Consider the following 26,426-nt stretch of genomic DNA (forward strand, 5'->3'; position numbering starts at 1 on the left):
CAGCAGAAGCCAGAGGCCCACCCCATGGTACCTGGACCTCCACGTGGTGAGGACAGAAAAGCCAAGAGAGATGGGTGAGATGCAAAGACCCACATCACGGGGGACCTCAGAGGTCCCCTGACCCATCGCCTTCACATTGGTGATGAAGCTGAGGCTCAGAGAGGGAAAGTGACCAGCCCAGTGTTACACAGCCACCAGAGACAGAGCCAGGACTAGAACTGGGTCCCGATCCTCACTTCCCACTCTGATGAATAATGATGAAACTTACACCTCCAGAAGCTTAGCGCTTAGTGCAGGGCCCAGACTGTGCTAGTTAGTGCTTTACATGTATTAACTCATTTAATGCTCATGGCAACCTAGAAGGGAAGTGCTTCTTTTTTTTTTTTTTTTTCCTGCAGCACTGCACAGCTTGGGGGATCTTAGTTCCCTGACCAGGGATCGAACCCAGGCCACCTGCAATGGAAGCACGGAGTCCTAAGCCCTGGACTGCCAGGGAAGTCCAGGGAAGTGCTATAAATATTCCCATTTCATGAGGTGGAAACTGAAGCCCAGCGCCCCCAAGTGACTGCTCAAGATTGCACAGTTCATGGTGGCCAAGCCAGCATCTGGGCTCTTAAGCCCTCCACTCTACTGCATCATCCAGGGAGGACAGGATTCACAAAGGGGCTGCAACCAGCAAAGGAAAACTTTTTTAGACCTGGAAGAAATCTTCAAACATGTTCCACAAAAAAGCCTGGTGAAAGAAAATGTTGCTTCCTGTCCAAGAGGGAAGGGATGCAAACTCAGAGCAAAAAGCGCTCATTGTCCATTCTGTCTCCTTCCTCCTGTCAATCCCGTCAAGCTTAGAGGCGAACTCGGATGGGAGCATGTCCCCATTGTGATAGGCCAGGGCGAACACATCAGAGATGAGTCAGAGAGAGAGGAAAAGTGGCCTGATGACACCCAACCCACGGGACTCACGAAATCAAGAGGTGCCAGCACCGCACTGAAGGCCGGGGGGGCGGAGCAATTAGAGCGGCACCGCGCTGAAGGCCAGGGGTCGGAGAAATTAGAGCGGCACCGCACTGAAGGCCGGGGGGGCGGAGAAATTAGAGCAGCACCGCACTGAAGGCCAGGGGGGCGGAGCAATTACAGCGGCACCGCACTGAAGGCCGGGGGGGGCGGAGCAATTAGAGCGGCACCGCACTGAAGGCCAGGGGGGCGGAGCAATTACAGCGGCACCGCACTGAGGGCCAGGGGGGCGGAGCAATTAGAGCAGCACCGCACTGAAGGCCGGGGGGGGAGGAGCAATTAGAGCAGCACCGCACTGAAGGCCGGGGGGGCGGAGCAATTAGAGCAGCACCGCACTGAAGGCCAGGGGGGCGGAGCAATTAGAGCGGCACCGCACTGAAGGCCAGGGGGGCGGAGCAATTACAGCGGCACCGCACTGAGGGCCAGGGGGGCGGAGCAATTAGAGCAGCACCGCACTGAAGGCCGGGGGGGAGGAGCAATTAGAGCAGCACCGCACTGAAGGCCAGGGGGGCGGAGCAATTACAGCGGACAGGCGAAGTCCCCACAGCAGGCCAGACAGCGCAGGGTTCACCTTCAAAGCGGGACAGAGACTGACTGGGTAATCACTGAGCAGCCACGCTGATGCCAGCACCTTGCCAATCTCGCAGAGCATCCCGGAGACCCAGCTGGCACGTGGTGGGCCTCACAGCTTGGCAGGGGATGCCCATACCAAGTCCACTGAATTTCCACCCACAGAGCAGTGACGGGCAGCAGAGCAAGGGAGAGGAAGATGCAATTTGTCTCAAGTTGGGGGCAGCCTGGGTGATAAGCTAGAATGGTGGGGACTGGCTCCGGGGTGGGGTCCACTCCCCTCCCACGTTCTTGGAAAATGCATTGGTCAGTGGGCAGGGCTGAAGGTCCCTGGGCTGTGAGGCCCAGAGGTCTCCCCTCAAGAAGATGCTACAAGCCACCCTGCTCTCTTATACACCAACCCAAAGCCAGTGGCAGGATGCCTCCCTGTTTCCAGCGCCCTGCCCCATCGGCTAATCTCAACCACATTTCACCTGACTGAGGGTGAGAAGGTCGCATGCTCCAGGCTCTGTCCCCATACAGTTGGACCCACTCATCCCTGAACCAAAGACCAAGCCTGAAGTGCCCCCATGATGAGGTTTTGCTTACGAGAAGGATGCCTGGAGTCAGGGGCCTCGGGCTAGGAGGATCCAGCCTGCCAGATGTCAGAGCTGTACCCTGCAGATGAGCTGATGTGCCCACTCCTGTCACAGATGAGAGACGGGGGCCCCAGAAGGGCAATGACGTGCCCAAGGGCACAGGGCTGGTCATCTGTTCATCCTACAGACATCTATTGAGGCCCCACTGTGGGCGAGCGACGGCGAAGGACACAGAGCCAAGGGGGTCCTTCCTTCCACGGCCTCAAGGGGCCCAGTCAAGTGGAAGAGGAAGAGGGGGAATTCAACAAGCACTGGGGCAGGTATGATTGGGGTTCCCAGGAGGCCAGCCTAGGGGAAGATCATATGCCTCCCTGGGTAAGCAAGTCTGCAGGGAGGAGGGGCCTTGGCACTGAGCCGTGATGGGCAGAGAAGACTCCCCAGGGCCCTATGTAACTTGGCCATGGCAGGTGGACACAACAACCCCAAGTGCCAAAAAACTGTTAAACGCAGGGTTGACCTGAAAGAAACAGCTCCGCTCCATCTCACATGGGTCCCCATCCCACAGCTACTAGGACCAGGCCAGGCCCCTCACTGGGGTCCCATCTGCCTGCTCACTCCTTCCTCCAGGCTGTGCTCACGCTGTTTCCCCACCTGGCACACCCCTTCCTTCCTCTCCACTTGTCCAAGTATCCCTCCTCCAAGCCCTGCTGGACTGCCCATCTTGATGCGCTGGGCCTCTTGCAACCCTGGAGTTTATCTCTTCACCTCAACACATGCGTCATCACATCCCTTCATTCAATTATTAAGGCAAATTCTCCTGGGCACCTCCTGCAGGAGGGCAGGGTGCCAGGTCTGGGTGGGCACTGCTCTTCCCACGCCCGCTGAGAGCTGGCAGAGCCCACTGCCTCTCTCCTCTCCTCGCGCAGGGGCTGGGTACCCAGTGGATGTGAAATAAATCCATGAAGTCCAGGCCAGTGGGAGACTCGAGCGGGGTCTGGAAGGCTGAGCCTCTTCCTGTTCCTGCCCTCTGGGGCAGGCAGCACCTTAGAACAAAGCATCCCGAGGCAGGCGCTGCAGTGGAAAAGATATCTGTCCTCGATGAGTCAGGATAGGGTTGGGGGCAGCCAGGAGCTCAGAGGGGAGGGCAGGGTCCCAGGGCAGCCTGACCCCAGAAGCCCGTGCTCTGTCAGCCTCAGTCTGCCCTTCTATAGACTGGGAGAGCAACCTTTCAGGCCTAGGATGGGAAGAAGGGCTAAAGAAGTGAGTAGGCGGCTGGATTTCATGATCACCCATCCCACAAACATTTACTGAGCAACTACTGTGTGCCAGGGACTGTGCTAGAGGCTGGGGAGGTACCAGAGAACAAAACAGGCAAAAAATCTCTGCTGTCATGAACCATAAACAAATAAAAATGTACTTGTCAATGCTATAAAGAAAAACAGAGCAGGGAGCATGGAATGGAGAGTAGTGGACTGGGGACTCAGTGGTCAGAGAGGCCCCTCTGAAGAGGGGACCCCTGGGAAGGCAGCTGAATGCACTGAGAATGCAGCCACATGGACAACCAGGGACAGCTTTCTGGGCAGAGGGAGAAGCCAGTGCAAAGGCCCTGAGGTGGGCTTGTGCCTGGAGTGTTAGAGGAGCCGTGAGGAGGCTGGTGTGACTGGAGAAGAGCCTGAGAGGGTAGTGGAAGGAGACAAGGTCCGGGAGGGCAGGCAGCAGAAAGGGGAGCTGCTGGATCCTGGGGGTGCCCTGGGGCAAACCTCTCTCCTCTCTAGTCTCCCAGAAGGATGAGCAGTGCCATCCCCTCCGGGTGGCACGGCTCTTTCCAGCTGGCCAGCTCCTCCCCACTCCCCTTGGAGCCTCTGTTTACAGCTGGAGAAGTTGAGTCTAGAGATGTCACAGAGCCAGAGGGATGAGGTGCCCCAGCCTTGGGCCTCCAGCTGCCAGCCCTGCCACTCCGCCGCGCGGACGGGCCCATCTAAATGCAAGTCTGACGCTCAGCCCTGGGAGGTGGACCTGGAGGTCAGACCAGCAACAGCTTGACTCACCAGCATCTCCGGAATACCAATGGGGGATGCGGGGACACAGCAGGGAGATGAGACTTTAAATTTTCCACCGTGCGAGGGACAGGACATCCTTCAAGGAGCAGGCCTGAGGCTCCCACGTCCCTTCCCGCCACACCCAGAAAGGCCCTCCCGTTCTCACCCTAGGAGTACAGGCCTAGATGTGCCCAGGGTGCTGGAATCACTCATTAGAGAACCAAACTCCCAAGGTGGCCCCATGGAGATGCCCCTGCCCAGAGCTGACCTGTGTGTCCTTCCTATGACGTGCACCAGAGATCAGGAGGCCACGCTGGATTCAAATCCCACTCCTGCTACTTTCCAGCTGTGTGGCCTCAGGGGAGTTACTTAACCTCTCTGAGCCTCAGTATTGCCATCTGTATAATGGAGTTGTCTTGAAAGACAAATGAGTTAACATGTACGAAGCACATAAAATGGGGTCTGGTCCACAGGAGGGCTCCATAAATGTTACCTACTAATATTATCCATTGTCCTGTCACCCACACAGGAGGCCTGGGCTCTGACACTCAACACTTCCTTGTGATCTTAGGCCCCTTGACTTCCCTGAGCCTTGGTTGTCCTCATCTGCGAAATGGAGCACTAGTGCAAGTAAACTGAGGCTCACACAGGGCCCCACTGATACAGAAAGGCTGTGGGGGTATACAAGTTCATACTCCAGACCCCAACCCCCAAGAGCACCCAGGACAGTGGTGGGGGGCACCGAGGGCGGGGCCCCACCTGTGCCACCCCCTCTAGCCTTCATCTCCCTCCAAGGCTGACTCACTCACATTATCTCCAGAGCCCAGGCAGGGCCTGCTCTACGTACCTAATCCCAGGCCTGGTTGTGTCCCTAGCCTTTCCCTTGGGCAGCCTCTGCCTGGCAGGGAGAGGGGGAGCCCTGCAGCCAGAAGGCGCACACACCACACAGATGGGGGATGCGCCCGACACCTCACAAAAGCACACACACGCCCACGACCTGCTGCAGACACCAGGGCAAGCAGGCTGGCCTGGGCTCCTGGGATTTTGCCCCTCATCCTGTCCTTGGACACTGCCTGTGGCCCCATGCAGGGCCCAGCACCACCCCCTCGGGCCTTCCATCACTCCCCGGGCCTCCCCAAGAGCGGCTGGCACCAGGGAGGGCTGGGGCCCAGGCAGCCACACCCCTAATCATAACCCTCCCATGTGCGTTCCTGAGCGCCGACCTCCACGGGCCGGGAGCACGTTTCATTCTGATAACAACCAGTTTCATCCCCACTTCGCAGATGAGGAAACCAAAACCGAGAGAGGCTGAGTGACTTTCCCAGAATCACGTGGCCAGCAAGTAGCTGAGTCGGAGCCCAGGTCTGTCTGTCGAGGCCTGTTCCTTAACATGCACTGCCGTCTCTGTGATATAAGCTGGGGGAGACGGAGAGCGTGGGGTAAAGGGCCTAGGGCTGACAGCCTGGCTCCAAGTCCTGCTCCAACACCTCAGTGTGTGAGCCTGGGCCAGCCACTTCACCCCTCTGAGCCTCAGTTTCCTCATCTGTAAAAGGGGGACAAAACACGGTCATCAGGATTCATGAAAGTGCGGTGAGGCTGCCTGGCACAGTGCAGGGTTCAGTCAAGGGCCATAGGCTGGCTCAGGGCGTAATCCACATGACCAAGTGACCGGGGTGGGAGGGCACTGCTGATGGGGACTGGAAAGTGCAATGCCAGAGCTTTCTCTAAGCCCTGTGCCAACGGCCCAATAGTGCAATAGTGCTGGCTGCTACCCAGGAGCTCCCCACCCAGAGGATGGAGCAGGGCTCCAATCCCAGCTCCTCTACGTTCTGGCTGTGTAGCCTTGGGAAAGTGACCTGCCCTCTCTGGCCTCAGTTTCCTCATCTATAAAAAGGCCATCGGCTTCCCTGGTGGCGCAGTGGTTGAGAGTCCGCCTGCCGATGCAGGGGACACGGGTTCGTGCTCCAGTTCGGGAAGATCCCACATGCCGCAGAGCGGCTGGGCCCGTGAGCCATGGCCGCTGAGCCTGCGTGTCCGGAGCCTGTGCTCTGCAACGGGAGAGGCCACAGAGGTGAGAGGCCCGCGTACCGAAAAAAAAAAAAAAGGCCATAATTATGCTCCCTGAAGGACCCACCAGAGCCCAGCACACACAGGCACCGAGGACTTGCTGACTGAGCTCTCACCAGGGCTCTGATGTACACCCTCAGCCTGGCGAGCGCACCCTCCCGCTCCCCGGCACTCCTCTGAGCAACGTGAAGATGATTTATACTTCAGAGGACGAATCAATACGATATATAGCCAAAGACATCTTTAATCTTTCACAGGTATTAGGCAAAAGGTACAGCGGCCCCTTTCTACTGGCCGCTCAATTCTGATTTCAATTAGGGCAGCTGGAGCGTGGCTTTCTCTCTCCTTTTCTTTTCATTTGCCTAAAGATGGTTCTCCAAATCAAATTTCATTTAGCAGGCGGGGCAGGGAGACCCAGCTGCCCAGCCAGGGCCCCGGGGCTGCACACCCTGCCAGGGGGTCTGCAGATGAGGGAGGTCCGGCCAGGTGGGAGGCCAGACCCTCAGCAATGGGAAGGAATGCAGGCGGCAGGGGCACAGCTGTGCCCCTGTGCTGGGCCCGGGCAGAGCACCCAGTTCTCTTATTTTTCTAGGGGTCCTTTTAAAAACCTTGAGTAGACTTTCTATTTTCTAACTACTCAATGCCTGATTAGATGCTTGCAGGAAATTCAAACAGTAGCCTTAGCTTCAGCCAAAATGCAATGCCCTGACCTCACCCCAATCCCATGCCTCTCCCACGCTTAACACATCAGCATGTGTCTCTCCAGGCTAAGAGTGTGTGCGCCCGCGCGCGCGCGCACGCGTGACTGTCATACCCCCATCCCTTGCACAGGACTGGTCCACATGGGTCTCAGTTACTGCAGTGGGAAATGGGCAGAAGACAGAGTGACAAAGCAGTTAAGACCTCTAGTCCTGGAGCCAGCGCGCCTGGATTCAAATCCCTTCTCCACCTCTAACTTGCTCTGTGACCTGGTGCCAATTATTTGGTGTCTCTGAGCCTCAGCTTCCTTCCCTGGAAAACGGGGGTACCTGCTTCATCTGGTGGGGCAGATTACCCAGAACACCCGGTATAAACAGGGGCTCGGCATGTGCCAGCGGCATAGGGAAGGCTATGTTGAGTACAGGGGGCGGCTTCCAGGTCCCTATGGCAGGGACCAAACACAACTGAACACTAAGATTCCGGACCTCTGTCCCTGCCCCCATCCAGCACTTTTGTCCCCAAATCCAACAGAGGTTGCACCTGAATCAGAAAGGCAGTGGGCTTGTTTGGGGAAGGACTCAAGCCATCAGGGAGGAGAGGAGCCTGCAGAGCAGGATGGGTGGAGCCAGTGCAGAGAGGTACCCAAGTCTGAGCAAAGAAAGAAAGGATTTGTGGGCAGTCAGAGGGAGGGGGCGGGGGGGGGCTAGAGTCTGACACTGCCCAGCCTGCCTGCAGGTGGGAATGGGGTCTGTCCACCCCTTGCTTCCTTCCGTGGGGGCCCAGCTGCTGGAGCCGCAGCCATCAGTCAGCACCACCCCATTTCCACCACCCCGCCGCCCTCGCCGCCAGGTTACAAGCACCCGAGCTGCTTCGGCTGTACAATTCAAGGGGCTTGTCTGAGATTTATAGCAGGATTATGCTCGCAGGGTGTTACCAGCGCCAGCCTCTGGACACTCTGCGGTCCTTAGGAAAAGCAATTAGAGTTCCGGGGCTCTCCGGGTATAAATATAGAGACGCCATCCCCCAAGGTCGAGGGCGTCACGGTGAGCTATTTAGAGACAGGGCCTTGGGAGAGGCCAGGAGAGGAGGCAGAGGGGCCCCGTCTGCGGGGAGGAGGGTCCGCCAGGAGCGGAAGGGCCTCCCTGCTTCCCTCCATGCCCCACGCAGCACGGGAGCCGTCCCTTGGCCCCCACAGCTCTGAATCAGCTTGGCAGGGCTCACCAGCCCAGGTGGGGCCCCCAACCCAGGGGCCTGTCTGCTGCCCTGGACGCCCACACACACAGTCCCACACAGGCTGTCCTGCCTCAGTGTGACCATCGGAAGGGACCGGCCAGAGGCCCAGGCCTGGGCCTGCCGGGGAGGCAGCCCCTGCTTGCTTAGCCTTTCCTTGCTTGCTGGCAACTAGAAGTTTATCACTCTGGGACGGCGGTTCAGGAACGCAGTGAGCTCGGCGGGGCAAGGGGGCCTGTGGTAAGTGCGGAGGATCCGAGGAGAGCACGTCACTTTCCCACCCTTCCCCGAATCCCACCCACAGGGCACCTACCTCCCTGAGGCCGGCACAGCCCCACCGCAGCCCCTGCCCCTAACCACACGACCCAAGTTTAAGGATTCTGAATTCCCAGTCCCTCAAACAAATCCTTGCTCCAAGAAGCTGCTGGCTGGCCTCTGGCTCCTGGGTCCCTGACACCCCACTGAACAAGCCCACCTCCATCCCCACCTCCTTCCCCTCCTCTCTGCCTGAGAACAGGGGCTGTTCCATCAGCTCCCATGCTGGGGATACTGACAGTCCCTCCGTCTGCCCAGCCATGTCCGCAAAAGTCACTCACATCCACCCCCAGCCCCCAGCAGTCACCCAGCCACCCGCCCACAAGGCCACAGGCTCAGAGGAGAGACTCAGGCCCATGAGGGGGTGGCCCGGGGCAGGAGAGCCCAAGGCAGAACCCAGGGAGCGGCTCCCGAGCAGCGCTCGGCCACCACGCTGTGATGTCCCCCCGTCCCCAAGCACGACCCTGAGGGCGGGCGCCGGACTCACCGTCCTCACGGGACTTCTGGACGAAGGCCTCCACGCCACTCTCGCCGTAGCTGCCCTCCGAGGCTAGCGTGGACACGTAGTTCCACTTGAGGGCACGGACGATGTCCACCATGGCCTGGGCCTGGTACGTGTCCGAGGGCACCACGCGGGAGAAGAAGTCGTAGCGGCTGTTGTCACTCAGGTCGGGGGCTGTGGAGGCGTAGCTGATCTGGGGGATCTGGGGGCGAGAGGGGCCACTGATGGGGGCGGCTGGCATCTCACCCTGCCCGGCCAGCACCAGCCCCTACACCCCAACCTGCCTCCCATCCCATGGCCTTGGGACCACCACCCCCAGCCCTTCCCGTGGGCACTGCCTCCTCTCGTCCTGGGGGAGACCCCTTGACATGGGCTGAATAGGTCCCAGCCCCACTTGACAGAGGAGGAAACTGAGGCCCAGAGAAGGTGGGCAAATGGTTGGTCAGCCCCGCCCCGGGCTCTACCCAGGGTCCCAATGCTTCCCACCCCCACTCAGCTCCCTGCTCCCGTCTCTCCCCAGGCCTCTCCCCTTTCCCAGCAGGAGCGAGGCTGGCATCAGGGTGAGAAGTGAGAGGCATGTCAGCATCAAGTCCTCCTCTAGAAAGTCTCCCAGCCCACCTCACCTGGGTCTTGTGGCCGGTGGTCCCTCAATAACACACACGTACACACCCCAGAGTCCTAGGGGATAACGCACATGCCTGTACACACATACACGCACGTGCTAACACACACACACACACCACGGGATCCTCTGGGTGCCTCAATTTACATAAAGAGCTGGAACATCCCAGCTGGAGAGAATCCCCAGATAGTTGGCCCAGGGATGGAGTGGGAATGGGGATGAGGTGGGGATGAGGGTGGTGAGAGGGGCCTGAGGGTTTATCTGGTCCGCTCCCTGCCCCCAGGCAGCCTTTCTTGTCACCACCCAGCAGACCCCATCCCCACAGCTCTCTCTGGGCCCAGGCTCCTTCCTCCTGCCCAGCTCAGAGGGGACAGAGCCCAGGTTCCAATTCCCGCAGCCCTCGCCCCACCCCACAGACTGAATCCCAGAAGGCCAGAGAGACTAGGGCCTCCGAGAAACCCTCTCTCCGCAGCCTGGGACACAGGGCCCACCCGGTGCCACAGCCTCTCAACGGCAGACTCCGGGCCTCCTGGCCCCAGCCCAGCTCCCCCAGTCACAGGGCACCCTCCTGCCCTCACACCTCCCACCTGGCCCCCCAGGCAAAGGTGGGACACGGAGCTCTCAAGGTGCCATTCCTCCTGTGGTTGACATCCAACATCCCCCAGGGACGTGAAAGGGGTCGTGTGGACCCTCATGAGCCTCCCCCACCTCCCCCCCACCCACATCCCGGGTGCCCTCCTCACAGGGCTCCCGTCTGCCCCGGCTCCCCAGGACCGGCCAGTGGCCCGTGCTCTCCACCCCCTGCTTTAGTCCACACCAACGTGTACCCTTCCTGTGTACCCTTTACCCTGCCCTCAGTCATCCACGGTGACAGGGTGAAGGGCTGGGCATACTGATCTGGGCTGATGTCAAATCGAAGATTGATTCCCCCTAAGGAATAATGAAGATTCAATCCTGGCAGAAAAAAAATTAATGGCCAGAATTTTAGTCCACATGGCAACTGAGGGTGGGAAAATGTTCCGGAGCCAGAGGACACCGGGAGCCCCCTGCACACGGGTTTGCCCACCTGGCCTCTGCCTAGGGTGTGCCTATCCCCAGGGACAGTGCGGGGGTCCACCTTCCACTGGGGTATATACTCAACCTGCTCTGAAACTAAACAGGGGCAAAGCTGCCTCCCGGAAGACAGCCAGGGGCTAGAGGTGGGGCTGGGCAGGACCTCCCACCTTAGACTCTCTGTATGTTTTCCACGTAGAACTACGCAAATACAGCACGTGTTTAGAAAGCAGACCTCACTGGAACGTCCCAGAGCACATGCGTCCCTCTGCCTGCCTGAGTCAGCAGTGTCTGAACACTAGCCCAGTCCTCTCGGCCCTGGAGGGCACTTAGCATGAAAGCAGCGCCCCCTGCAATGCGGACTCTGGTTGGACATTTGGTGATTCATTCAAAAAGTATCGTTATTTTTAAGGCCTGATGAGGGTATTACAGCTGCGGCTGGCTGGCTGGTTGTTGAGTCCCTAGCTCTTAGAGCGCGGTTTCCTCACCTCAGCGCTCTTAACGCTTGTGGAGGGGAGTGGGGTGTGATTCTCTGTTGGCGGGCTGTCCTGCGCCTCGTAGGATGTTTAGGCGCACCCTTGTCCCCTACCCACTAGATGCCAGTAGCACACCCCTCCCCCGGTTGTGACAACCAAAAATGTCTCTAGACATTGCCAAATGTCCCCCGGGAGACAAAACTGTCCCCAGTTGAGACCCACCGTTTCAGAGATATGTACTAAAATATTTAGGCATGAAGGGATATGAGGAGGTCTGGGATTTGCTTCAAAAGAATCGCTGTGGGAACGTGTGGAAGAAGAAATAACACTGGCCGAGCGCTGACAACTGTTGACCGGTGTGGACGCGAAGGTACACTGCCCTGTTTGTTGCACTTTTGTGCGTGTCTGAAATGCCTACATTTAAAATTTCTGACAGTAAAACAACAGAACAAAATAAATGTCACCCTTGGGGTCATCCCTCTGAGGAGAAGCGCCCTGAATCTGGAGCTGGAAGCGCAGATGCAGGGCCACCACAGCAGGTCCCTGAGAGAAGACAGCTGTGTTCGTTTGCCAGCTCACCTCTGCCGGCCCTAATCACACACCCAGAAATCCACTCGCCTCCTGATTAGAAGCAGCTTCTCTCCTACTTCTGATGTGTTCTCCCAACACAGGGCCATAGGGCCGGAGTCAAAAGTGCCCGCTCAGAGGAGGGGCAGCAGGTCCAGGGAGGTCTTGGGGCTGGGGGCGGAGCGGGCCAGAGCAGCCCACACGAGGCAACTTCTCACCCCTCGGTCCTCCTTCCAAGCCACCTCCCCCCTCCCCTCCCATCCGGGCACTCGGCCTGGGCAGGGACAGCGGATGGACAGGTGGCTGTCCAGGTGCCGGGACTCAGAGCCTCCCCCAGTGAGCTCAGCCTGCGTCAGCCGGCTTCAGACCCGGGTGCCACCCCTGCCCCCTGCACACCCTCATTCCCATAGAGGGTGGGAGGGCCAAGCATGGGGTTCCTGCAGGTGTGTGTGTGTGTCAGCCTGCAGGAGTGCTCAGGGCCTCTGATTTCTGAAGCCCAGGAGGGGCCCCTGCGCTGCCCCCAACCATTCCTGAGATCCTGAAACAGGGACCCTGCCCTGAGATGATAAGGGTTGCAGAGGAGTAGAGCCAGCTTCCTGAACAGGGTCCAGGAGATAAGCCAGCATCCTCGTAAACATCGCCTCTGCCAGCTCCTCCTACCCTGCCCCCTGCAGGCTCCCTCCTCAGCTCCAGGCCCTCCTGAGGTGCCCAGGAGGATGGCCTGAAGCAGTGATTTGGGAGTTAAACTGCTCAGATTCAAATCCCAGGTCTGCCGTGCACCGGCTGGGAAACCTGGGGCAGGTTACTTCACCTCTCTGGGCCTCAGTTTCCTCCTCTGCAAAATGGGAATAATTCCAATCCCTTTCTCATAAGGTTGTGAAGGTCACGTGTGGGAACTCACAGGAGGTGCTAGGGGCAGCGCCTGGCAGGCAGTCAGCACTCAAGGGTTAGCTCTGATGTGGGCTATCATCTCTCCCCCTGCACTTCCTCCTGGCAGCTCTCTCTCTGTTTTTACCCTCTAGCACTGTCCCTGGTGCCTCCCCCTCCCACCCCCAGCTCTCTCTCTGTAGTCACAGAGTTACTGCTTAGTGAGGACCTCTCCTGGGGCTGGCAGGTCCCCCCAAGCTCCCCTCCCTCCCGTCCCCACCCCAGCCTGGAGTGGAGGGGCAGAGGCAAGGACCGCCCTGGGGACCCCATGGGCAGGGGGATTGTGACAACCTGGCCCCAGTGGGGCTCTGGTATCTCCGCAGCTCTCACTGTCCCCGCAGCCCAGCCGAGAGGGAGGGAGGCACTGGATTAACATTCTCTTCAGAAAACATTCCTCTCCTTCACAACAGCCGTGCCCATCCTGTCCCCCCCCCCCCCCCCCCCGCCACCTCCTCCCTCTCTGCCTCCCTCTTGCTGTCGCCCAACACTTAGCACCAACTGTGTGCTGGGCACTGTTCCAGGTGCTGGGGAGGCTACACCTTCCTATTGCGCCCTCACGGGACAAGAGTCAGCAAGAAGTCAGACTCCAGCAGCCCTGACCAACGACGGCTGTCCTACTCTGGGGCCATCTGTTCGCCTGTTTCTCTTTCCTCTCTGCCTGCCTTCCTCTGCCCACAAAGCCCAAGACCTCATCTCCCCACATCCAAATCTTCCTGGTGCATCAAGGCCCAGCTCAAGTGCCACCTCCTCCAGGCAGCCCCCCAGGAGCCTTCATCCTCCAGAGAGCCGGCTCAGACCTCCCTCAGCACCAAGTAGGGCTGCCCCAGGGGCACCGAGCACATCCTCCCTGTCCTCCCACGTGTTAGGTATTTGGCCAACTTATCAATTCAACAAGCGTTCTGAGGCGCCCCGCGTTGTGCTGGGCAAGGCCACTGGGGAGACACCGAGGGGAACTGGGCTCATCCCACCCCCAAACCCAACACTTACTGCATCTGGGGGACACCCTGGGGAGGAGGCAGGTGGGATGCCCATGAGTGGCACACAGTGTGTCTGCAGCTGGCACCCCGCAGAGCCTCACGCTTACAAAAGTACAAAAAGGGTGAGTGACTGAAGGGGGAAATACATGAATAAACACTCTCTCTCCCTCCCTCTCTCTCCCTCTCTCTCTCTCTCTCTCTCTGGCTTCTGAAGTGACAAGGAGGTCCCTGCCACACGGGAAAGACAAAAGCTGCTTCCGGGCTTGAGCAACAATGAAGATGAATATCAAGCACATGTGTGTTTGTGTGACACGCGCACGTGCGAGCACATGCTGGAGCATATGCCCTGAGCACACAGCACACTCGTTGATTTATTCCTCTTACCAATAGTCACCGAGCGCCAACGACCTGCCAGGCACAGCTCTGAGAGCAGGGGTAGGCGGTGGACACTGCCCCGTGGGGCACCCCATGTCGACAGGGGCAGGCGATGGAAAGGCGATGCAGGGCTGGTAGAATGGGGATGGGGCCCAGGAGAAAAAAGAAATCAGGGAAGTTCAGGGGACTGTTAGGGAGAAGGCCTAGGGAAGCCCCTCTGGCAGGGTGACATTTGAGTCAAGACCCCAAGGAGGTGAAGGAGGCAGCCCGTAGGTATTTGAAGGAGGGCTTTTTAGGCAGAGGGAACACGTGGATGTACGTGTATGCACGTGTGTGTAAGCATGTACATGCATGTGTATCTGTGTGTTCCAACCTGAATCTGTTCTGAACCTGCCCCAGGCCTGGCCAGCAGCCCCAAACACCCCCCGGGGCACAGAGACACTGGCTGGGATGCAGGTGGTGCCCCAAGTGCCAACAGCTCAGGCTCTGGGTCACTGGCTCCCCAACCAGCAGAATCTGAGGACCCCCTGAGAGTGGCCGGTCCCCATCCCACCCCAACCAGAGGAGTGTTGGGGGCTAAGCAAGCTGCCCGACATCTCAGAGTGCCCCAAGGGCCCCGTCCCCACGGCCTCTGGAGGCCAGGGCTCTGTAAGGCCAGGGTTTTGTTCACAGCAGTCAGGGGTGAACCCCCCACCCTGACCTGTGCAAGGCCTGGGGAACCCCGAGTCAAGCAGCTGGATGTCCGGGGCCATCACCACGGACACCTAGGGCCACCTGACAGGGATCCCAACCCTCTTCCTGTGAGCGTGAGTGTTTAAAAGCCCCTCGTCCTCCCTCCTGTTCCCTAACCCTCGCCTCAGCACTCTCTGGAGCCAACCTGCCCAGGGCTGTGCCACCCAGCTTTGCCATCCAGCTGTGCCACCTTAGGCAAGCAGGCAGCCTCTCTGGGCCTCAGTTTCCACCCCTATAAAGCAGTCACAGAAACAACAGCGAGGACTGCATTAGTGAGAACACACACAGGGCTGAAAACTGTGCCCGTGGGCTTCCCTGGTGGCGCAGTGGTTGAGAGTCCGCCTGCCGATGCAGGGGATGCGCGGGTTCGTGCCCCGGTCCGGGAGGATCCCACATGCCGCGGAGCGGCCGGGCCCGTGAGCCATGGCCGCTGGGCCTGCGCGTCCGGAGCCTGTGCTCCGCAGCAGGAGAGGCCACAGCAGTGAGAGGCCACGTACTGCAAAAAAAACAAAACAAACAAACAAAAAAAACTGTGCCCAGCACATGGGGGCCCTCAGCAAATACCAGATATTATTAGAGAGGGAGGCAAGACTGGGACCGCAGTGCCCATTTTTCAGATGAGGAAACTGAGGCTCGGACAGGTGAAAGTGCCCTCTGAGTATCAGGGCCAGGAGAAATCAGAAACGAGGCACAGACCCGGCTCCCCTGCCTCCCTGTTCACCGTCCCCCAGTCCTGGCCTCAGACCCTGCACACCCTCCCAGCCGACTCTGCTCTTTCTGTTCCACCCACAAGCCAGGCCGGGCAGCCACAGATTGAGGCCGGGATCCTGAAGCCCCCTCTGGCCACCAGCCCGACCCAGGCCGGGACCCAGGCAGACCCCAGGACCCCCACCTGCCTGGCGCAGCCCCTCTCACTCGGGGAGCAGAGGACCCTGCATGGGGCAGGTCAGACCCCGGGGTGGCTGCCTGCTCCTTGCCCTTCTGATCCTGGCTGCATGAGGCCTCGACTGCCCAGCTCTCAGCATCGGCTGTTTTCTTTGCAGATAAAAGGCAGCCAGCCAGGTTTTAGGTACATGAAAGCTGCTCGTGCAGGAATGTATGGTTCAGAGAGCCGGTGAGAGGGCAGAAGCCCAGCTTCCAAAGGCCTGGGGCGCCGTCGTCTCCCACCCGACCCCTCTCACGGCCTGAGCCACGCGCCCTCTGCTGCAGAGACGGTGTCCGGGAGGAGCAGAGGTGCTGCCAGCCCACCTCTCTCCCTCCCCAGGACCTCGGGGACAGGAGGGCATCTCACTGAGAGCCAGGCACACAGTAGGCGCCCCCCCATACCCTTGTGGATCAGCGACCACCTCCTCTCAGCCAGGCGCTAAAGACACGGATTTAAATAACCCATCTTCCAGGCTTCCCTGGTGGCACAGTGGCTAAGAATCCGCCTGCCAACACAGAGGACACAGGTTCGAGCCCTGGTCCGGGAAGATCCCACATGCCGCGGAGCAACTAAGCCCGTGCGCCACAACTACTGAAGCCTGAGTGCCTAGAGCACGTGTTCCGCAACAAGAGAAGCCATCGCAATGAGAAGCCTGTGCACCACAGAGAAGAATAGCACCCCGCTCACCGTAACTAGAGAAAGCCCGCGCGCAGCAACAAAGACCCAACGCAGCCAAAAATAAGTAAATAAATTTATTTTTAAAAAATAAATAAATAACCCACCTTCAGAGAACCAGCCTGCTGGGGGGGTGGGGGGAGGAGGTCCTCGGAGTGAAATGCCTCCAGGCTGAAGTGCCGGGTTGGGGGCAACAGGGATTCACTGCAGGGAGAGTCAGACTGTGGGTCCTGAGGAGAGAGCAGAGGCTGGCAGGGTGGGTCGAGGGTGTAGACAGATTGAAAAGGAGAAATGGGGCGGTGCAGAGAGGGGGGTTGGGGGAGTTCAAGGCAGCTGGGAAGGGAAATCAGGTGAAGGAATTGGGGTACGGCAGAGGGGGGTGCAGTGGGGGGACCCAGCACGCAGACGGGCACCTGCTCTCAGTCCTGACACAGCCCGACTCTTGAGAGGGACCCCAGGGTTCAAGAGCAGAGAAGCAGGCTTCCAAAGCCTGGAAAGTGGGGGATGCCCTGGGCAGGGGCTGGGCTGGCGTCTGGGTGGTCTGTGGTCAGCGTGGTCTGTGGAAGGGCTGGGATGGGCCCCAGATGGAAGGACGGTCTGCCAGCTTCCCTGGGCCTCATCCCAGCCACACGATGGGGTCTTTTCCCTCAACAGCCACCTTCCCCCCAACCCACTGGGCCATTTGGGGGCCACCGGCCACTTTCCCACAGACCCTGTGGGAATTCAGGCCAGGCCGGCCCGGGGTGACTCACTTCAGGATGCCGTCATCAATCAGATCCCATTACCCTGCAGACACAGCCCAGCCGCCAGCTCCGGACCCTGAGCACCGGGTCACTGGGGGCCGGGCCATGTGTCCCGGCCTGGCCTGGGCCTGCCGACCTCCGCCCCAGCACAGTCCATCAGCCTGCCCAGCCCACCCTGGGTGCCCTACTAGGCCTTCTGCCCCTCTTGCTGCCCAGGGCACTCGGCCTCCCCAGCTCTGCCCCTCCCCAGGCTCAGAGATGGGGTGTCCTCCTCTGCCCGAGTCACACAGGCCCCTCAGGCCAGCAGTCTTTCCCCTCCTGGACTGAGAAATGGACATCAGTCTCCAAGGCTGCAAGTACTATCTTAAAAGACAATGCAATCTGCCCACAAAGCCACGTGGTCCCTTCGCCTGGGCCGCCCTGTGGCCACTAGCCTCCCCTCCCCCCACAGGCTCCCCACCCACCCACACCCCTCGGAAACTCTGTTGATTCCATCATGAATTCACTCACTCAGTGCTTCCCTGAGCACCTACTAAGCACCTCGCACAGTCTTTGGCACTGGGGCAAACGCACAGAGACCAATCCCTGCTTTCATGGAGCTGACACTCCAGCAGGAGAGATGACACTAAATGAGCCCGCACGCGACTAACGTGGGTGCTGGTCCTTAGAGACACTTCCAGCTCCCTGACTTCCTGGCACCTGGCAAAATCCAACCACCTGCCCCTCATGCTTGGCCGGGGCCACCTGCCATGTTCTGGCCACTGAGCTGGGAGCAGAAAATGCTACCATTTCGAGGCCAGAGCATCTCATTGCCATTGTGAGACCCTACAGGGTACATGTTCCCCCTGCTACCGTGACCAGCAACGTTCCAGGCCAGCCTGGTCCCTGAGGAGGTGGGCAGAACACTCAGCTAAATCATGTGGACATGTAACATAGCAAGTATTCAGTTTACGTATTTTAAGCCACAGAGATGCGGGGGCTGTTTGTTCTTGCAGCACCTCCTCCTGATGCTGACAGACACAGGGGGCGTAAGCTCTCACTCCAGGAGAGCAAGGAATGGGTCTTATTTACCTCCACTTCAAGAGCCTGGATGTGTCTGGTTCACACCCATCACAGGCTGGCTTGGGCTGAACTGAATTAAATTCACACACACACACACACACACACACACACACACACACACAGATGTAATCACTGTCATCCTGAGAATGAGCATTTATTGAGTGCTTACTGTGTGCCAAGAACTGTGCAAAGTGGTTTTATATGACTAACACCTTTAAACTTACAATAACTGTATATGAAGTGGGCCCTCTTATTCGCCCCATTTTCCCAAAACTTAGGTACAGAGACGTTAAGTAACTTGTGCAAGGGCACACAGCTAGTGATTGAGCTATGATTTGAACCCAGAGGGATGAGCTCCAGAGCCCTTTTTACTGTCAGGTAAAACCTCAGTCTCCCCCCTCCACAAGTGGGCCAACACATACATGTACACACACACACACACACACACACACACATACACAGAACCTGAGGGTGACGGCAGTAGCCTCCAGTGACAAGGAGGGCCGCCCGCATCGACTGCGGCCGCAGCGGGGAGAGCCAGCCCCACTACCCCTCTGTGCTCAGCCACCACCTCCACTCCTGGCTACCACACTATGGGCTGAAGTGGTCCATCTGTCCCCGTCACAGAGGATCGGCAGGGGTGGGGGCCAGGGGCCCCAGAGGGTTGTGTAAATGGCTCTGCTTTGAGCAACAGCTAATTTCTGAATATAATTATTAATTTCATGCTTATCATATGCAAACCTCTGTCTCCCAGATGAGATGAAATTGATTTAATTAGAAATTCCATCATCAAGCCTTTTGGATCCAAGCTTTTAATTAGGGTCACCAACCCCACCCATGGCTGCCAGAGAGTGGGTTCATGGCCCCCGACTACCCCCGAGGGCCCAGGCACAGCCAGCATGTGTAGGTCCCTCCACTGCCACCAGGGCCCCACTGCCCAGGTCAGGGCCCCTCACCAGGACCCTCACCTACCTCCCACCCAGAGCACGGCCCCACAGTCACAAGGGGCATCTTTTTCCTGCTGGCATCGTAATGGGGAAATAGTATGGGAAGAGTTCGTATCATCTTGCAGCTGGAAGGACTGAAATGTTTAAGGTGGCAGAAGACAGGAGAGATAACAGGTCTCCCCTCTTCCTGAGAAACTCACACACCAGCCTTCTTCTGGGAGCCCTGCTGGGTGCTAATAAAATGCCCTTTACTGCTCAGCTTAGGGCCATCTGTCAAAATGATCAACAACACTTGGCATTTTAACAAAGCATTTTCAACACATTACCTCTGACTTCATCTCCAGCTACCATCCTGGCCTCACTCACGTGGCTCCAGCCACACTGACCTCCTTGCTGTTCCCTTGAACATGCCAGGCACACTCTGCCTCAGGGCCTTTGCACTGGCTGTTCCCTCTGCCTGACTGCTCTTCCCCCAGGTCTCCCCAGAGACCCATGTGGCTCGCTCTCTCACATCCTTCCCTTCAAGACTACTCAAACATCACCTTCTCAGACCACCCTATTTAATACCAATCCAGCATCCCTCTCCTGCACCCCATCTCCACCTCCCTTGCTTTGATTCTCCCCATAACAATGATCACTTTCTAACATGCTCTAGATGTACTTGCTTATTTCATTTATTATCCGCTTCCCCCTAAAACATCAGCTCCATGAATCCAGGGGCCTTTTTTCATGCCCCACTGTGTCCTCGGATGCCTGGCACAGAACTTGGCTCAATAAACGCAGAGACCACATCATTCCCTCCACACAGCCAGCCTGAGGACAAGCTCAGCAGGGCCCCGAGCACCTTAGACAGGTGAGGAAACCGAGGCTCAGAGCCTTGGGGCCTTGCCAAGGCGACAGAGACGACCGAGTTCTGATTCTCACATGGTCTGACACTTCACCTGGGTAAGTGGAGGGCATTGCTCTGCGGAAGGGGGCCGCTCCACAGCAGCGCCCTGCTCACGGAAGATGCTCTGAGGTATCCCTCCTCCCACCCCAGGGCTCAGTTCATGCACCTCCTGGGGCCCTACCCCCCTGATTTCACAGTGATATCCTAGAAGGCACTCGTTGGGGGGCCATCCCCCACCCACCTATGTCTCCTCCTCCCGGGAAACCACCCACTCTTTTATCAGGAAAGCAAGGGGACACTTGGATTAATTTCCAGGCCTGCTCTGAATTATGTTTTCCAGGAGAGAACCAGACAGATGCAGGCAACACGCCTTTGAACAAATATTTCCCCAGAAAGTGCTTTATTCAGTACCTTGTCTCACCCTTTTAAACATTATATGTTTTCTTAGGAGCTCAGGAAAAAAGGGGGGCGGGCGCCGATACGGCACGGAGCCTGGAAGAGAATAGAGGGCGCAGAGTGGAGGGCTGACAAAGGAGCGGGTTCTGGTGCAGGCTCGGGGGAATTACCGCATATAAGAGCGGGCGGGGGAGCAGGCGGCATAAGGGCGAGAGGAAACAAGATCCTCAAATCAGCACTTGTCCTATTTCATAAGCAAAATTTAGATCAATAAATTACACTCACTTCTGCAGGTTTTACATGCTGACTCCGTAACCTTGTCAAGAGTGACATGTGGGGGGAGGCCGAGGGACGGAGGAGCCCAGAGTCTGGGGAGGAAGGGTGGGGGCCAGGGGAGCCCCATGGGGCTGCAGTGCCTGCACCCCCTTCTCCTTGAAGGGCCCAAAGCCCAGGTTTCCGGAGGTGAGAAGCAGGCCACCACACCCTCTGCCCACTGCCTCGCTGCAAGACTGCAGGCAAGTCACTGCCCCTGTGAGCCTCAGTCTCCTCATCTGCCCAGTGGGCACAGTGGGGAGAACTGGCCTCTGTCAACAGACATGGAAGCTTGGAAAGAGACACGAACATCCAAGCTGCCAGGAGCCATTACTTTGTGTCTGATACACACCAGGTGCGGCAGCTACTGACACAGACTCTCCTGTTGATTCTCACCACACCCTGAGGGAGTGCGAAGGTTTCCTTCGCCCCAATTGACACGAGAGGCTGCAGCTCAGAGCTGAGGCCCGTGCCTGGGGTCACCTAGCGTTGGGGCCGGGAGCCACACCCAGGCCCACCTAATGGCCAAGCTGGGCTTTCTCCATGCCATGAGGCTGCCTGTGGGCCAGGGAGCCAGGCAGCACCGGGCACCAGGCCACACCCAAGTGTCCAAGGGGCAGGGGCTCAGGACCAGCCCAGGGGGCTGCCGTAACCCAGGGCGTTGAGGTGAGGGTGCGGCTGAGCAGGGACCAGGCACTCAGAACCGGCCGGGCCGGGGCTGGGCATCCTGAGAGCCGGGTGGGGCAGCAGTAGGCAGGAGGCTGCGCAGGTATTAGCGGAATCCAAGCAGGTCCAGGAGCTACCATTTCAGAAGCTCCTACACCACGCCCAGCACTCCACAGGGATTCTCTCATTTAATCTGCACACAATAACCCCACGAAGTGAATGCTATTATTACCTTCATTTTGCAGATAAGACAACTGAGGCCCAAGAAAATATGGAAACAAAATCACACAGCAAGTGGCAAGGCAGGATTTGAACCCAGGTCTCTCTGACTCCGGCACCTGGGCGCTCTCACCCCTATGCCCCGCCTGGCACATACTCCGTTTACGTTGCCAGCCTCCTGCCCTGTGCCCACACCATCCCTGCCCCTGGGAAACAGCCAGGATGGGGAGCCAAGAGTCCTTACTCCTGGCCTTTCCTCACTACATCTCTTGGACACACACTTCCCGTGTCCGAGCCTCAGTTTCCACATCTGTTCAATGGAGATTTAATGAGCCCTGGACTCACAAGGTAAGGACAGAGGACGGGGCCTCCACGATGTGGGGGTGACATCCAGAAGCCTCTTCCACAGAACCCGCTGAGCCCACCCCCAAGCTGTGGGCGTCGGGGGCGGGGCCGGGACGACCTCAGTGAACGGGGTGCCCCTGGAGCATCTGTAATGGCACTGTCCTGCTGGCCAGCGATGGGGGCGTGGCCAGGCGGGGAGAGATGAACCACGGCGTCTGCCCAGTGTTCTCCCAAGTCAGGTAAATGTGCCGCGCTGCGTGGAATATATGGCTCTGTATTAATATAATATGATATAATGGGATGTACAAACATTATCGAACACACAAGTCGATAAAAGTCACATCACCATCACTCCAGGTAATTTATATCACAGCTCAGCCACAGCCAGGCTGGCAGGGCGGAGGCCCCACTGGAGCGAGGGAGCCTGAGCCCTGGGCTGGACAGGGGAATGGGTAGGCCAAGTGCAGCAATTTAGCCAAGACCACAGGGCAGGCTCACAACTAGCCACCTGCAGAGCTCATCTCTCCCCTGCCCACCCCGCTCTGACCCAGCACTGCCTCCCGGGGCCCTGGGATGGAGCCAGCTCTGAGAACCCAGCCTGCAGGGGGCACCGCCAACCTCCAGGGGCTCCTCTGATTCCTGGCTGCGCCCACCGTTGTCCTCAGGCACTGGCAGCCCCTGGCTCTGACCCATCTCTCACCAGCACCCTCAAGAAGGGCATCCCATGCAGGTGTACCTGGGGTGCTGTTCTAACCCAGGGTTCCCTCTTGGGGGACGTTTGCTGTGGAAGCCCCATCTCCATCTGCAAAACAAGGGTTTCCGGGCCCTGGCAAGGGTGGAGGTGATATGGGCCTCCCATCCCATCATGCATTCATTTAAAATATATTTACAGGACTTCTCTGGTGGTGCAGTGGTTAAGAATCTGCTTGCCAATGCAGAGGACACGGGTTCAATCCCTGTCTGGGAAGATCCCACATGGAGCAACTAAGCCCGTGCGCCTAGAGCCCGTGCTCCACAACAAGAGAAGCCACCGCAATGAGAAGCCCGCATACCGCAACGAAGAGAAGCCCCCGCTCGCCACAACTAGAGAAAGCCCGTGCGCAGCAACGAAGACCCAGTGCAGCCAAAAATAAACAAATAAATTTATTAAACAAAAATAAAATGTATTTACTGAGCACTCATTCTGTGCCCAGCACCATGGTAGGCACCGGGGAGACCACAGTGTGCAAAGGCAGACAAACCGCTGTTCCCGTGGAGCTGAGTCCTGTGGAGAGACGGTCTCTAACCAAATACGCACACCAACACATACATAATCACAGCCTCTGAGATGGGCTGGGAAGAGGTCCCGGGGGTGCGGGGGCACCTGTGAGAGCCTGGAATAAGGGCCTGAATCTGGTCAGGGCACCCAAGGAGGGCTCCCTGAGGAGGGGCAGTGAGCTGACACCTGAAGGATGGGTAGGCAATACCCAGGTAAAGAGGGAAGAACAACCCAGATGGAAGGTGAGACAGGTGCAAAGGCCCTGTGGCTGGTTCAAGGAAAGGCAAAAACACAGAGAGGATGGGCGAATATAGCATGAGCCATGGTTGTATTGGAAACAGATCCGGGGCAAGATGGGAACCACCAAGAGCATTGGGAAGGCTACAGCACTAGTCCAGTTAAGAGGTGAGGGTGGCCTGGCCCGGGGTGTGTGTGGAGAGAGAGAGAAGTATGACCCCCCCCAAAAGCCCTCCAGCTCCAAGTGTCTCCCTCCATGACAAAACTCTCAGTGAGCCCTCCCCTGAACTCTGAGCGCACCCGAGACCAAAAGAAGAGTCTCAAGCCAGGAGCCAGGCAAACAAGTTCTCCGGGGTCAGCTGCCCGCTTCTCCTCTGGGCCAAGCCCATTCCTTCAAGATAACTGGGCTCCTGGGGATTCTCCAGCTGCCCCAGTGACATAGCAGGTTGAAGAGGGGCCAGGGACTCAGCCCAGAGCAGAGGGGAAGCTACCCCGCCTCTCACCCCCACTGCCGGCACCTTCTGCCGCTCTGAGATCTGGCCAGGGTGGAAAGAGCCTGAATTCTAGTCTGTCACTAACTCATCGTGTGACCTCAAACTAGACCCTCTTCCATCCTGTGCCCCAGGTTTCTCATCTAATAATCATAAAATAACAATCACAGTAATAACTGACATTTACTGAATGCTTACTACGTGCCAGGCTCTGTTCTCAGCACTCATTTATTTCATCCTCACCAGACACCTGTCATCAAGGTACTAGCATTCCGCCTACTTTACAGGTGAGGAAACCGAGGCCCAGAGAAGTTGAATTACTTGCCCAAAGACATGCATCTGAACTCTCGCCGCTGGGCTCCACCTGCCATCAGCCTCTGCCACCTCCCCGTGGACATAAGGATTGACCTGAATCACCTCTGAGACACCCCAGCTCTGTTGTGCTGCCTCTGTGCCTCTCAGCCCAGAAATTCGGCCTCGAGCCTGGAAGGGCCCAGCTCCTCCCAAAGGATGGCAGGTATGATTTGGGGGCGAACCTCTCCCCAGACCCTTCTGCTTCCTTTCATCTACTGCAGAAACCTGCAGATGTCTGATTCCGTTCAGCGACCACAGTCCACCTGACCACAGTGTGCCTGGTACCGTGATGGGATGGGGACAGCACGGTCCAGCCCAGTGCTGAGGACCTGCTCTACGCTGTTCCCCCAGAAGCCCAGGTGGGATGAGTCCTGGGCACCCAACGAGGTGACAGCTCATGAAGGCAGTGGCCCTGGAACTTCCCTTCTTACTTCTCCTCCATCCGGAGGGCACCTCCCAGGAAAGTTGCCCGTCATGCTCATCTCAGGTCTGCTCTGGGGTCTGACCTGTGACTGGGCCTTCTAACCTCACTAATTTAATTCTGACAACACCCCTTCCAGGTGGACATTGCTCTCTGCACTTTATGGGCAAGGACCTGGAGACAGGAAAGAAGTCGTTGGCCCTCAATCCCTCAGCTACTGATGGAAACCCAGGCCCACCAATGCCAGAGCAGGAATCCTTCCATCCTGCTGCCTGGCCTCCCTCCAAGCCCACAGCAAGAGCCACCAGCACATCTGGGGCCTGTCCAGACAATGAGCGGACAGGCAGGACATGCCCAGTTTCCAGCAACTGGTGATCTGAGCTGACACTCCTCTCTGAGAGGAAAGCCCGGAGCGGATCTTGGCCCCTCCCACCTGGTCCCCCCGACTCAGGCCCCTGCCCCAGAATCTCCATAAAGCCAGAGAGTTGACAAAGGTCTGCCCATGAGCCCGGGCCTCAGCAGGTCCCACGGGGAGCAGCCGCTGGGAGCAGAGCCCGGAGAGGGGTCCCGTCTCCCAGCACAGCCAGGCCCAGCAGACAGCGGGCACCTGCAGGTACAATTCAGAAGGGCCCAAAGCCTCCCAGCATCTCCCCAACACCTGCTGCCTGGCCGACTTCAGCTCTTACCAGCCCTCCCCCCACTCACTTCCCTCTGGCCACACTGGCCTCCTTAAACAGCCCCTGAGCCCCAAGCATGGTCCAGCCTCACAGCCTTTGCACGTGCCATGCCCTCTGCCCGGCTGGTTTTCTCCCCGCAGAGCCACAGAGTACACCCTTTCACTCATTCACATCTCTGATCAAACATCACCTTCTCAGAGAGGCTGTCACTGAACAGCTCATCTCAAGCAGCCCCACACCCCTCCCTGTCCCCTGACCCGTGGCCCTTCTCACTCGACTTGATATAACACATCTCTCCCGGAGGAAGTGTCTGGAGTGAGCTGTGCCTCAGAGGATTGGCAGCCTAAACAGCCTGTGAGTCACAGAGGCTGAGGCGTCCCGCACCCACTGCCCAGCCTCCGGAGTTAGAAGTCAAGCTGGTGTCCCCCGCCAGCCCAGGCTTCAGGGCCATCTATCCTGTCTGGCAGCTCTCCTTCACCCGCCCCTTCCTCCAGCTCAGGCCTGGAGATGAAGACAGCAAGAAGGTCCTTTAGGGCGGGCTGGGGGAGTGGAGGGTCAGGAGGCCACAGGGAACAGCCTCTCTCCAGGGGACCCCTGTGTCCCCCAAGCAACGCGGAGCCAAGCAGAGACAGGTCTCCCCATGGTCACCCTCAGGGCAGCCAAGGCCTGTCCAGGTGGACACTCCAGGTGATCCAATCTCATGCTCTAGAGCATCAGCCGATGGGGGCAGGGACCAGGGAGGAGGAACCACGCACACACGGACACAGACGTGGACACACCTGGCAGCCCTGCCAGGAGCCAGCAGATTCAGTCCACCAAAACCAAAGGACCCGCTCGCGTGCATGTGCCGAGGGCGTCACACACACACACACACACACACACACAGTGCTCGCCCCTGCCCACTCCACATACACCCAGGTACACAGACACTAGAGCATACATTACACACACAGAATTACATGAGTCACACCCAGATACACCTAGAGACACATGGTACGCCCTGAGCCAGGCATGCCCACTAGGTCTACCTGAGTGTACCTGAGACACCCACCCCCGTATTCAGGAGCAC

At 58.3% G+C, this 26,426-nt stretch overlaps 1 protein-coding gene across 5 annotated transcripts in view; it reads right to left on the reverse strand.

The window, feature by feature from the left end:
- The window catches only part of GRM4 (glutamate metabotropic receptor 4), a gene marked incomplete at both ends in the record, with an annotated part of 119,753 nt that overhangs the window by 55,387 nt on the left and 37,940 nt on the right, over positions 1-26,426 (reverse strand). For 4 of the 5 annotated variants that reach the window (XM_082847611.1, XM_082847607.1, XM_082847609.1 and 1 more), the window contains one exon: positions 8,997-9,213. In XM_082847611.1, the coding sequence (XP_082703737.1) occupies positions 8,997-9,108 (112 nt within the window). Of the gene's footprint in view, positions 1-8,996; positions 9,214-20,662; positions 20,736-26,426 lie in introns of those variants that run through there. The other variant, XM_082847610.1, reaches the window with a different exon arrangement.

This window comes from Leucopleurus acutus (genome assembly GCF_964270905.1).
Source record: "Leucopleurus acutus genome assembly, chromosome: 10".
Classification (NCBI taxonomy): domain Eukaryota; kingdom Metazoa; phylum Chordata; class Mammalia; order Artiodactyla; family Delphinidae; genus Leucopleurus; species Leucopleurus acutus.